This window comes from Telmatherina bonti (genome assembly GCF_933228915.1).
Source record: "Telmatherina bonti genome assembly, chromosome: 11".
NCBI classification, from domain to species: domain Eukaryota; kingdom Metazoa; phylum Chordata; class Actinopteri; order Atheriniformes; family Telmatherinidae; genus Telmatherina; species Telmatherina bonti.
The window spans coordinates 21,666,337-21,679,745 of record NC_136629.1 but is presented as its reverse complement, the minus strand read 5'-3'; the positions used below and the strand labels follow the sequence as shown (position 1 = coordinate 21,679,745).

At 34.5% G+C, this 13,409-nt stretch overlaps 3 protein-coding genes across 3 annotated transcripts; 1 reads left to right on the top strand and 2 right to left on the bottom strand.

The window, feature by feature from the left end:
- Nucleotides 1-480: 480 nt before the first annotated feature.
- On the top strand, nt 481-2,663 carry mgme1 (mitochondrial genome maintenance exonuclease 1; the record flags this gene model as incomplete). Its single annotated transcript, XM_079249474.1, has 5 exons — nt 481-988; nt 1,096-1,333; nt 1,433-1,565; nt 1,734-1,864; nt 2,526-2,663. 5 exons carry the CDS (start codon nt 481-483, stop codon nt 2,572-2,574), a joined length of 1,059 nt encoding a protein of 352 aa, XP_079105600.1. The 3' UTR covers nt 2,575-2,663.
- Nucleotides 1,979-8,072, bottom strand: LOC306762314 (glycine N-acyltransferase-like protein 3). Its single transcript, XM_079248757.1, has 10 exons — nt 7,971-8,072; nt 7,764-7,884; nt 7,198-7,330; nt 6,709-7,089; nt 6,305-6,314; nt 4,313-4,393; nt 4,077-4,187; nt 3,888-3,996; nt 3,256-3,403; nt 1,979-3,145 (listed from the first exon to the last, which is right to left on the bottom strand). Exons 2-10 carry the CDS (start codon nt 7,861-7,863, stop codon nt 2,746-2,748), a joined length of 1,473 nt encoding a protein of 490 aa, XP_079104883.1. The 5' UTR covers nt 7,864-7,884; nt 7,971-8,072; the 3' UTR covers nt 1,979-2,745.
- A 1,849-nt stretch (nt 8,073-9,921) lies between these two features.
- LOC306762312 (glycine N-acyltransferase-like protein 3) lies at nt 9,922-13,147 on the bottom strand (the record flags this gene model as incomplete). The annotated part of the gene is made up of 7 exons (XM_079248755.1): nt 9,922-10,870; nt 10,979-11,111; nt 11,546-11,666; nt 11,753-11,857; nt 11,957-12,066; nt 12,242-12,394; nt 13,132-13,147. 7 exons carry the CDS (start codon nt 13,145-13,147, stop codon nt 10,471-10,473), a joined length of 1,038 nt encoding a protein of 345 aa, XP_079104881.1. The 3' UTR covers nt 9,922-10,470.
- Between the last annotated feature and the right edge of the window lie 262 nt (nt 13,148-13,409).

Sequence of the window (13,409 nt, the reverse complement as noted above, 5' to 3'; positions counted from 1 at the left end):
CGCGAATCTGTACTTAAAGATAAGTTATTTCTTAACTATTTAACCACGTCGTTACAAAACCACATGTTACCAAGATTTAAAAAGGCATAAAGTTAAATGAAAGTTATTGCAATTAATACCACCTTCTTTTCATGGTACGGACTACTTTATGTTTACACGGACGTATTTCACGGGAGCACAGCTCCTTGTGGGTAACGTAGTTTCTACTTCACACTGTCACTGACTCAGCCATTGAGCAAAAGCCGTGACCAAAACTTCAATTCCCAGCAAAGAGGAGTTGTGCAACAAAAAAAGGCGCCTCGTTGAGAAATTTGTGTTTATTTGAACGAGTTTTACTGGAACATGTTGGGGCAAGTACCTGCGCGAAACTAAAGCTAAACTTTTGTTTTTACCTCTTCTCCAAAAATACCGAAACTACCAGCGCTCTGTGCTGCTATGTAGCTTATAGGCTAGTTATTTGAGTCTGTATAGATCACTAGAATGTTCCTTAACCGCGTTTTGTTTGTTGGAGGCATCATTGTCCCACAAAGCACCTCCCTCTCTGTCAGCCACTTTTCTGCTTGTCACTATGCAGCATCTCCCAAAAGAAACAGCCCATACAGCTCTGTGGACAGTGAGCGGTACTCTTCTATACTTAAATCCGTCATGTCCTTCAGGGTTAGCTCACAAACTCCTGAGACCCTCCAAGCAGAGGATGAGCATGTTTATGGACCTGTTGTCAAAGGTCAAATGCCCTCACAAACCGAGATGAGGGTACCTAAAACCATTCATCCTTTTTTTAACTCTGAACGGACTCTAGAAACTGATGAGCCAGAATCAGGACCTCCAAGCCGGATTTCGCTGAATCGGGGACAGGGGAGATCTGTACCGAGTGTGACTCGCGTTCTTCAGCAGACACTTTCCTCGGAGCAGATCTTCTACTTGGAAAGATGGAAAAGGAAGATGATCTCAGAACTTGGAGAAGAAGGCTTTAAGGAATATAGTCAAAGTAAGTAACGTTTTGCACATTGACAAGTAGATTATAAATAATGCATTGGGTAATATTTCATAGATGTGGGTATACTGAAGTGTTTTTTTTCTCCCTACGAAAAACAGACGTGTTTAGACAAGGTAAGCTTTTCCATTCAGCTTTAGAGGACATTCTAACATCAGGTTCATCATGGAAGAACAGAAATACCTCAGACACACCGGTGCATCCACCTGAAGTACAAGGATACATGGAAAGCATCGCTCACATACTGGAGGATGTCCGTGCAGTGAGGGCTATTGAGAGCACAGTGCAACACAGCATCCTAAACTACTTGGGAATTGTAGACTGTGTTGCTCGCTACAGGTAAGAGTAAGATTGAGCAATTATAAGATCAAATCTGCTTTTTCTTTACCAGACTTGACTTTTCTGTTGGCCTTACCCATGGTTGACTTCTGTCTGCAGGGGTGTACTCTGCGTTATTGACTGGAAGACTTCAGAAAAACCCAAACCATTCTTGAGCAACACATATGACAACCCTGTTCAAGTGGCAGCCTATGCTGGGGCTATAAACAATGATGAAAACTACAAATACCAGGTGATCTCACTGGACACAATGCATGTTAAATTATGGAATTTGATGATGTGCACACTTTTTTTTGGTTTTTAGAAATCCTTCTGTAATTTCGTTTTACTTTAAAAATGGCTAAACTCTCTGATTGTGTCAACAACAATGACATACCCCACTGCTTTCCTCACATTGCAGGTTGAAAATGGACTCATTGTTGTTGCCTACAAGGATGGCTCACCCGCCCACGCTCACCAGCTCAACTCAGAGCTGATGTCAGAGTACTGGAAAACGTGGCTTTTTCGCCTTGAGAGCTTTACAGAACAAAGGTATTTCATCTAGGAGTTTTTTTTATTCCTTTACACATGATTTCAGATTAAATATCTAATGCAATGAAATAATACATTCAGTTTAGACTTACATTAATCTAGTTCACCTATAGTGTTTTACTTTGCAAAGTTGTGAAATGGAAAGTTAATGACTCGTTTAGAAAATTGAGGAACTTTGAAAGAACAGCAAAATACTAAACACATTAATCTGTATTCTATTTATATGGCAACTTCTTATCATTTTCAGCTCAATGAGCGATGCTCACTAATGAGCTTCAGCAGCCTTAAACCTGACTAAAAACTTTCCAAACCTCTAGAAAAAAAAAAGGAAAAAAACTGTGGTAAAGTGTTTCCTGAACAGCTTTAAATGGCCTCAGTGCCGTTAAAATAACAAACCACCATTCTTGTAGACATTATTACATTATGTATTACCGTTTCATTAATGGTAATTGAGAGCACAGTTGGAAATTGGTCATACATCTCCCACAGATTTGCTTTGACAAAAGCCAGAGTATGATTTAAGGATTGCTTATTCTTATTGCAAAGCAGAGAAGCATATACATTAATTGTATTTTTATTTGCGTAGACCTTTTCTGTATATTGTTACCCATCTTTTTAACATGACTCTTACTTTTTTTTCTTTTTTTTTTTTTAATTTCAGATCCGGTCAGAAATCAAGTACTTCTTCAGAAAAGAAATTAGATGTTTAAAGATATGCCAAGGCGTGAAAAGGGTTATTCTGGTGAAAAGGCAACTGAAGCAGACTTTTTTTTTTTTTTTTTTTAAACTAACAAAATAAAAAACTCACACTTTGACAATAATTATTTCAGGAACCTCAGCAGTCAATTTGAGAAATTATATTTTGGACTCCATTGAAATATTTAAAAATAATTTAAACCAAACCAGGTTTCTCTGTGTGAGGGATCTTCAGAGAAACCCATGCTTTTAAATAGTTGATAGGAGACCTTGTTTTCCTCCTCTATGAAGCAGTACACTGGGTACCCACGAGCCTTGAGTCTCTTTGCCATGGTGCTGATCAGGACTTTGGCATATCCTTTCCCTCTGTGCTCTGGCAGTGTGTACAGCATTCCCACAGCACAGGATGCATAAGTCAGGATCCAGGACACTGGCTTTCCTTCAGCATCCAGCACACAGCAGGAAGGAAAGTTTGCAATCATGTTGTGGATCATCCCAGTAGCTTCCTGGTTCTTGGCAAACTTCCATGTCTGATTCACCAAGTTGAGGTGTGTTTCATTCAGGGAGCTCAGTGAGATTCCTGAGCTGATGAAGAACAGATGGAATTGTTTATCAGAACAGGAGCCTATTTTATGAAATATACATGACTTCATTATTATAATTTGCAGAATCCCATTATGTATACATATTGTTACCAGTCTATGAAAGGAAGGTTGGACACATCCTCCAGGATCATCATATGACAAACTGCCAGTTTGGTGATGGGCACCTTCTTTTCGGATGCAACTGCTTTGACTATTTCCATATGGGGAAGACTGGTCCCTTGAACACAGGCAGTCAAAACTTTAAAGATTTAACTTTCATGTGCATCCATATGTTTCTGTATTACTGATCAAATGCCTAGATAAATATAATCAAATTTCTTTTATGCAATCTGTAAGAAGTGGAAGATTCTTCTATATACATAAATAAAATATTTCTTGGAAGATTGGCAATTTTTTTGCAGATATTGTGTTTGAGTGCTATATAAAAGTACTGGTGTTTGTTCTCCATAACCTTTTGTTTTATGAAGATTTATTGCATGCACATATTGCCTTTCTACCATGAAGTTAGATGTCAGAATAGTGGGAGGACTTTCAACACTGCGTGGCAATAAAATGTCAATGAAAGTCTTAATTCCAACCTAAAAAATGTAAGCACAAATAATGTGCATTTTTAGGTAAATTATGGTATTTAGTAATGGTGTAAGCAAATTGCCACAAAACAGCGTAAAAAATTAATTTCAAATTATTTAAAAGTATAAAGCAACAACAGAATAACTTCTTACCAATGCAAAGGTATTTACTCCAGTCAATAACTGAAGCATTGTTTATCATTTCCTTCAGTGTAGTTTCATCGTTTGTAAAAAGCAGGGTATCTTTGAAGAAATCAAACTCCTGCAAAAAAAAAAAAAAATGCAGACAACTAGTATAAAGAACAAAATTGAGTACGTTTCTTCAGTACAGGTGAGCAGTACCTGTTTGTACTGCGGTCTGCAGACGATCACATTGAACTTTGGCCATTTGTCCACTAAAACATCCACAGGGTCTGATTTCAACCTGTTTCTGATGACCAAGAAACCGTAAACCTATAATATGAAACATAATTAAATGCAAACTCTTTTTTTTAAATCAGTGAGCAGAAGTTTAGACGCATTGAAATACTGTTAGCCTACGGAAGCTGTCATCAGTCACCAAAATCTCGCATACACACCTGGTGCGACCGAGGCAAGTATCTTCTCAGTTCAATCTCTGCAATTTTGAGCTGATCTCCTGTCAGTTGTTCCATAGTAAACTACAGGCAAAGATGAAAAGGAAAGGCGCAAAGTGTTCCTCACGATGGCAGTGGTCGTTTTCTCCGAGACGCACTTTCGACACACGAGTTGTTCTAGAACAAACAGTGGCGGGTCTAGAAAATATTTTGTCGGGAGCCCATGCAGCGCTTCAGAAGGGCGTTGCATGTAAATGAGACATTTTTCAAAATTTATTGAAAGATAGATAGATAGATAGATAGATAGATGGACACTTTCTTTTCGGATGCAACTGCTTTAAATATTTCCAAATATTTCCATTTATAATTGGCAGAATCCCATTATGTATACATATTGTATACAATATATCTATATCTATATCTATGAAAGGAAGGTTGGACACATCCTCCAGGATCATCATATGACAAACTGCCAGTTTGGTGATGGGCACCTTCTTTTCAGATGCAACTGCTTTGACTATTTCCATATGGGGAAGCCTGGTCCCTTGAACACAGAGAATCAAAACTTTAAAGTTTTAAACTTCATGTGCATCCATTTGTCTCTGTATTACTGATCAAATGCCTAGATAAAAATAATCAGATTCCTTTTATGCAATGTGTAAGAAGTGAAACATTCTTCCATATACATAAATAAAATATTTCTTGGAAGACTGGCAAAAAACTGGAAACTAAACATTATTCTCTGAAGACCAGGTTCAGAGGAAAGCTGCAAAGTGATGTTTCATTACATTTTGAATTTTTCTTCTTTTAAATCTCTCTTTGCCTTGCCAGAACAAATAGTTTTGTGTTACAAATTTAAATCTGTAATGATTTTGTGTGTGTGTATATATATATATATATATATATATATATATATATATATATATATATATATATATATATATATATATAATAATTAGGATTAGGATTATTATTATTTGATATACTACATACTGTAAAAATCTTTATATTTATACACATTGTGTAGTTTGTGCTATTCTAAAACAGAAATTGCTATACTTCATTTCTGTTTTCTGTAATTGCTGGCCCACTGAAAATAAAACCATGTCACATTTAGCAAAATCTTAGTCGATGAGCTAAACAATAATCTATGTTTGCAAAACTAAAATAATTATCAGCCTCACACTTTTTGCAAAGTATTAAACACATGTATCTACTTGTGATATGCTAACGCTATTAGAATGATTGAAACTCAAGACAATATTGCCAGAAAACGTTCAGCTTTTTTTTATCCGCATAAATGGATCTTGAGTTCCTCGCCTCATTTCCATATTGACTGACTTGTGTGTATGGCAAGAAGAATTTTTAAATAATCAATTTGCAGCATTGTTCTTGGGTTGTGCTTGCTGAATTTATTTTTGTACTTTTGCCATATAATCTCACTTAAATAAAATATTTAAAAAGTTAAAGTGCAAAAACATTTTGTTTGAGTAAGTCAATGTGTTACAGATTAAAAGGGACGCTGATTATATGACTGTACGTTTAATGTGAATTTCTTTCTTTTTTTAAAAAAATTTTTATAAAATGTTTCATTTTGCACAATATCCGGTCTATTCTGCTTACTGGGTGTGTGGTAAGAGAGAGAGACCAATAACAAAAATTAAACTTATTTCTATGTGTATATATTTGAGCATACAACATGACCTCATGAAGCAAGACCGCTGATAGTTGTATTTTAAATCAATTATATTGGTCTTTATTTAACATGCTGTCATAGATAAACGTGGTTTAGAACAGTGTCTTTATGTGGTGGACAGTTTTAAAAATGGAGAACAATTTTTTGAGTCATGCATTTAATTTTGCAAGAGATGTTTTGGCACCATAGTAAACAACTTTTGGATTATGTTTCAAGTTTTCAGAAACTGAGTCACAGTTTGGGGAACTTTAATATGGGAAAAGGTGTAAAATTGTCTTAACACTATAATCTTTATTTACTGTGTGGAAGCTAAGGGGATAATAAAATACACTGAAAAGTGAAGGACTTTATCCAAAGTGTTCAATGGAAAATTACCAAAGTTAGCAGATTCTGGGGAAAATATAAACATAATCCATATAAAACACAAATAAATCAACATACGCATGTAACAAGACAGAACAGAAAAACAGGACCATTTTCATGAGTGCATAGGGTACAAATATAGTCAAACTTTAGTTTTGAAGCCATGCTTTAGGGAAGAATTACATTATATATACATCAAGTGAATGAAATTAGTAAAATTATTTGTTAAATTAAATATGTAATGGGAACCTTTGGCTCACTTAGTTATTTAAAGCGCATTTTAATGTGTCTACAGTTATGACTTACCAATAAAAGGTCATTTCAAAACTTGAACTCAAACCATGCTGCCCTGTAAGAGGCATCTTCGATGAACCCCATGTTCTTAAATAGTGTGTAGGACACTGTGTTGTCCTCCTCTATGAAGCAATAAACAGGGTAGCCTTCAGCGTGGAGATTTTTTGTCATGATGCTGACCAGCACTTTGGCATAACCTTTTCCCCTGTGCTCTGGCAAAGTGTACAAAATGCCTAAAGCACAGTAATCATACATCATTATCCAGGACACTGGCTGACCCTGGTTGTCTGAGATGCAGCAGGATGGAAAGTTGCTGATCAGGTTTTTAATGTTCCTGTGACCCTGCTCGTTGCCTCCGAACTTCCAGGTTGTATTCACCAACTCAACATGGGAGAGGTTAAGAGATGAAATCCTTGACTGAAGCTCACTGGGGTGGAAAGTGAAATGAAGATCTGACTTACACCTTCTACTGTTTATATTTACAAACTATGTATTGTTTTAATATTCAGTAAAATTTAAAATAAAATGACTTTACCTATCAACCTCTGGCATGAGCAAGCAGGTGATGTCTGGCAAATACAGAAGACGGACTAAAGTGTATCCTCTGCTGTTGACATCTCTTTCAGCAGATACTTCTCTGAGCAGCGGTGCATAGGAAATGTCAAATCCTACATGACAAAACTGGGTTAAATATATTTTTCTCTAATACATCAGTTTTCAGAAAATGATTCTTAAAACAAAAACAACAATAGAAAAAAAACATCCAGCAAAGCTACCTAAAATATTAAAGCATTCAAACATTTGTGACTATTAAACTTCCTTTTATTTTCACATAATTATAAACCCATTAAGTTAATTTGGTGTTGCTTGTAACTTTAAGATTTAATTGATGAATTTAAGAACTGGTCTTGATTAATCCATTTTAACAGCATCTCAATACAATATAAGTTACAAGTTATCATTATTATGCTATTTTTCATTAGCTGGTTAAAGTTCTGGCAAAGTGTACAAAATACCTAAAGCATAGTAATCGTACATCAGTATCCAAGTGCATTATATTTCAAATGTATAATACTAAGTTACTCCTGTAGTTAAACTGACCTCCAATGAGGAAATAAGTGCTCCAGTCAATAGCATTTTCTTCTTTCAAAACTTTCCTCAAAACTTCTTCATTTGTGCTGAAAAGTGTCACCTTTTTCATGAACTCCAGCACTCGTCTGTTCTGTAAAAGTAACAAAACCCTTGCATGTGGGCATTTCCAAATCTGAGTGTCAGCCTTTCCAATTGTGCTGTGGGACGTGAACTCACCTTGGGATCCGGTCGGCAAATAACTTTAAAATCTGGCCACTTATCAACAACCACTTCCAACGTAGTTGGTTTGTTCCTATTAATACCATATAGGAAACCGTAGACCTAAGAAGAAACATGTCTGTGTTGAATCAGAATAACAAACAACGTATAAACGCCTACTGACAGAATAGTCCGTGTGTTATAGGCTTTACAGCAGTCTACCTTGTAACTCTTCGGTAAATATTTCAGCAGAACTTCTTCAGCAAACACGAGTTGTTCTAGAACAAACAGTGGCGGGTCTAGAAAATATTTTGTCGGGAGCCCATGCAGCGCTTCAGAAGGGCGTTGCATGTAAATGAGACATTTTTCAAAATTTATTGAAAGATAGATAGATAGATAGATAGATAGATAGATAGATAGATAGATAGATAGATAGATAGATAGATAGATAGATGGACACTTTCTTTTCGGATGCAACTGCTTTAAATATTTCCAAATATTTCCATTTATAATTTGCAGAATCCCATTATGTATACATATTGTATACAATATGTATACAATATATCTATATCTATATCTATGAAAGGAAGGTTGGACACATCCTCCAGGATCATCATATGACAAACTGCCAGTTTGGTGATGGGCACCTTCTTTTCGGATGCAACTGCTTTGACTATTTCCATATGGGGAAGCCTGGTCCCTTGAACACAGAGAATCAAAACTTTAAAGTTTTAAACTTCATGTGCATCCATTTGTCTCTGTATTACTGATCAAATGCCTAGATAAAAATAATCAGATTCCTTTTATGCAATGTGTAAGAAGTGAAACATTCTTCCATATACATAAATAAAATATTTCTTGGAAGACTGGCAAAAAACTGGAAACTAAACATTATTCTCTGAAGACCAGGTTCAGAGGAAAGCTGCAAAGTGATGTTTCATTACATTTTGAATTTTTCTTCTTTTAAATCTCTCTTTGCCTTGCCAGAACAAATAGTTTTGTGTTACAAATTTAAATCTGTAATGATTTTGTGTATATATATATATATATATATATATATATATATATATATATATATATATATATATAATAATTAGGATTAGGATTATTATTATTTGATATACTACATACTGTAAAAATCTTTATATTTATACACACTGTGTAGTTTGTGCTATTCTAAAACAGAAATTGCTATACTTCATTTCTGTTTTCTGTAATTGCTGGCCCACTGAAAATAAAACCATGTCACATTTAGCAAAATTTTAGTCGATGAGCTAAACAATAATCTATGTTTGCAAAACTAAAATAATTATCAGCCTCACACTTTTTGCAAAGTACTAAACACATGTATCTACTTGTGATATGCTAACGCTATTAGAATGATTGAAACTCAAGACAATATTGCCAGAAAACGTTCAGCTTTTTTTTATCCGCATAAATGGATCTTGAGTACCTCGCCTCATTTCCATATTGACTGACTTGTGTGTATGGCAAGAAGAATTTTTAAATAATCAATTTGCAGCATTGTTCTTGGGTTGTGCTTGCTGAATTTATTTTTGTACTTTTGCCATATAATCTCACTTAAATAAAATATTTAAAAAGTTAAAGTGCAAAAACATTTTGTTTTAGTAAGTCAATGTGTTACAGATTAAAAGGGACGCTGATTATATGACTGTACGTTTAATGTGAATTTCTTTCTTTTTTTAAAAAAATTTTTATAAAATGTTTCATTTTGCACAATATCCGGTCTATTCTGCTTACTGGGTGTGTGGTAAGAGAGAGAGACCAATAACAAAAATTAAACTTATTTCTATGTGTATATATTTGAGCATACAACATGACCTCATGAAGCAAGACCGCTGATAGTTGTATTTTAAATCAATTATATTGGTCTTTATTTAACATGCTGTCATAGATAAACGTGGTTTAGAACAGTGTCTTTATGTGGTGGACAGTTTTAAAAATGGAGAACAATTTTTTGAGTCATGCATTTAATTTTGCAAGAGATGTTTTGGCACCATAGTAAACAACTTTTGGATTATGTTTCAAGTTTTCAGAAACTGAGTCACAGTTTGGGGAACTTTAATATGGGAAAAGGTGTAAAATTGTCTTAACACTATAATCTTTATTTACTGTGTGGAAGCTAAGGGGATAATAAAATACACTGAAAAGTGAAGGACTTTATCCAAAGTGTTCAATGGAAAATTACCAAAGTTAGCAGATTCTGGGGAAAATATAAACATAATCCATATAAAACACAAATAAATCAACATACGCATGTAACAAGACAGAACAGAAAAACAGGACCATTTTCATGAGTGCATAGGGTACAAATATAGTCAAACTTTAGTTTTGAAGCCATGCTTTAGGGAAGAATTACATTATATATACATCAAGTGAATGAAATTAGTAAAATTATTTGTTAAATTAAATATGTAATGGGAACCTTTGGCTCACTTAGTTATTTAAAGCGCATTTTAATGTGTCTACAGTTATGACTTACCAATAAAAGGTCATTTCAAAACTTGAACTCAAACCATGCTGCCCTGTAAGAGGCATCTTCGATGAACCCCATGTTCTTAAATAGTGTGTAGGACACTGTGTTGTCCTCCTCTATGAAGCAATAAACAGGGTAGCCTTCAGCGTGGAGATTTTTTGTCATGATGCTGACCAGCACTTTGGCATAACCTTTTCCCCTGTGCTCTGGCAAAGTGTACAAAATGCCTAAAGCACAGTAATCATACATCATTATCCAGGACACTGGCTGACCCTGGTTGTCTGAGATGCAGCAGGATGGAAAGTTGCTGATCAGGTTTTTAATGTTCCTGTGACCCTGCTCGTTGCCTCCGAACTTCCAGGTTGTATTCACCAACTCAACATGGGAGAGGTTAAGAGATGAAATCCTTGACTGAAGCTCACTGGGGTGGAAAGTGAAATGAAGATCTGACTTACACCTTCTACTGTTTATATTTACAAACTATGTATTGTTTTAATATTCAGTAAAATTTAAAATAAAATGACTTTACCTATCAACCTCTGGCATGAGCAAGCAGGTGATGTCTGGCAAATACAGAAGACGGACTAAAGTGTATCCTCTGCTGTTGACATCTCTTTCAGCAGATACTTCTCTGAGCAGCGGTGCATAGGAAATGTCAAATCCTACATGACAAAACTGGGTTAAATATATTTTTCTCTAATACATCAGTTTTCAGAAAATGATTCTTAAAACAAAAACAACAATAGAAAAAAAAACATCCAGCAAAGCTACCTAAAATATTAAAGCATTCAAACATTTGTGACTATTAAACTTCCTTTTATTTTCACATAATTATAAACCCATTAAGTTAATTTGGTGTTGCTTGTAACTTTAAGATTTAATTGATGAATTTAAGAACTGGTCTTGATTAATCCATTTTAACAGCATCTCAATACAATATAAGTTACAAGTTATCATTATTATGCTATTTTTCATTAGCTGGTTAAAGTTCTGGCAAAGTGTACAAAATACCTAAAGCATAGTAATCGTACATCAGTATCCAAGTGCATTATATTTCAAATGTATAATACTAAGTTACTCCTGTAGTTAAACTGACCTCCAATGAGGAAATAAGTGCTCCAGTCAATAGCATTTTCTTCTTTCAAAACTTTCCTCAAAACTTCTTCATTTGTGCTGAAAAGTGTCACCTTTTTCATGAACTCCAGCACTCGTCTGTTCTGTAAAAGTAACAAAACCCTTGCATGTGGGCATTTCCAAATCTGAGTGTCAGCCTTTCCAATTGTGCTGTGGGACGTGAACTCACCTTGGGATCCGGTCGGCAAATAACTTTAAAATCTGGCCACTTATCAACAACCACTTCCAACGTAGTTGGTTTGTTCCTATTAATACCATATAGGAAACCGTAGACCTAAGAAGAAACATGTCTGTGTTGAATCAGAATAACAAACAACGTATAAACGCCTACTGACAGAATAGTCCGTGTGTTATAGGCTTTACAGCAGTCTACCTTGTAACTCTTCGGTAAATATTTCAGCAGAACTTCTTCAGCAAACACGAGTTGTTCTAGAACAAACAGTGGCGGGTCTAGAAAATATTTTGTCGGGAGCCCATGCAGCGCTTCAGAAGGGCGTTGCATGTAAATGAGACATTTTTCAAAATTTATTGAAAGATAGATAGATAGATAGATAGATAGATAGATGGACACTTTCTTTTCGGATGCAACTGCTTTAAATATTTCCAAATATTTCCATTTATAATTTGCAGAATCCCATTATGTATACATATTGTATACAATATGTATACAATATATCTATATCTATATCTATGAAAGGAAGGTTGGACACATCCTCCAGGATCATCATATGACAAACTGCCAGTTTGGTGATGGGCACCTTCTTTTCGGATGCAACTGCTTTGACTATTTCCATATGGGGAAGCCTGGTCCCTTGAACACAGAGAATCAAAACTTTAAAGTTTTAAACTTCATGTGCATCCATTTGTCTCTGTATTACTGATCAAATGCCTAGATAAAAATAATCAGATTCCTTTTATGCAATGTGTAAGAAGTGAAACATTCTTCCATATACATAAATAAAATATTTCTTGGAAGACTGGCAAAAAACTGGAAACTAAACATTACTCTCTGAAGACCAGGTTCAGAGGAAAGCTGCAAAGTGATGTTTCATTACATTTTGAATTTTTCTTCTTTTAAATCTCTCTTTGCCTTGCCAGAACAAATAGTTTTGTGTTACAAATTTAAATCTGTAATGATTTTGTGTGTATATATATATATATATATATATATATATATATATATAATAATTAGGATTAGGATTATTATTATTTGATATACTACATACTGTAAAAATCTTTATATTTATACACATTGTGTAGTTTGTGCTATTCTAAAACAGAAATTGCTATACTTCATTTCTGTTTTCTGTAATTGCTGGCCCACTGAAAATAAAACCATGTCACATTTAGCAAAATCTTAGTCGATGAGCTAAACAATAATCTATGTTTGCAAAACTAAAATAATTATCAGCCTCACACTTTTTGCAAAGTATTAAACACATGTATCTACTTGTGATATGCTAACGCTATTAGAATGATTGAAACTCAAGACAATATTGCCAGAAAACGTTCAGCTTTTTTTTATCCGCATAAATGGATCTTGAGTACCTCGCCTCATTTCCATATTGACTGACTTGTGTGTATGGCAAGAAGAATTTTTAAATAATCAATTTGCAGCATTGTTCTTGGGTTGTGCTTGCTGAATTTATTTTTGTACTTTTGCCATATAATCTCACTTAAATAAAATATTTAAAAAGTTAAAGTGCAAAAACATTTTGTTTTAGTAAGTCAATGTGTTACAGATTAAAAGGGACGCTGATTATATGACTGTACGTTTAATGTGAATTTCTTTCTTTTTTTAAAAAAATTTTTATAAAATGTTTCAT

What these genes read in the sequence shown, in the direction of transcription:
- LOC306762314 (XM_079248757.1), bottom strand. Translation starts at nt 7,863, where the DNA reads ATGAAAAAGGTGACACTTTTCAGCACAAATGAAGAAGTTTTGAGGAAA. An exon ending in CACTTATTTCCTCATTGGAG is followed by an intron (nt 7,331 to 7,763) that starts GTCAGTTTAACT and finishes TTTGTCATGTAG; the next exon opens with GATTTGACATTTCCTATGCA. An exon ending in GAGTAAATACCTTTGCATTG is followed by an intron (nt 3,404 to 3,887) that starts GTAAGAAGTTAT and finishes AAATCTTTAAAG; the next exon opens with TTTTGACTGCCTGTGTTCAA.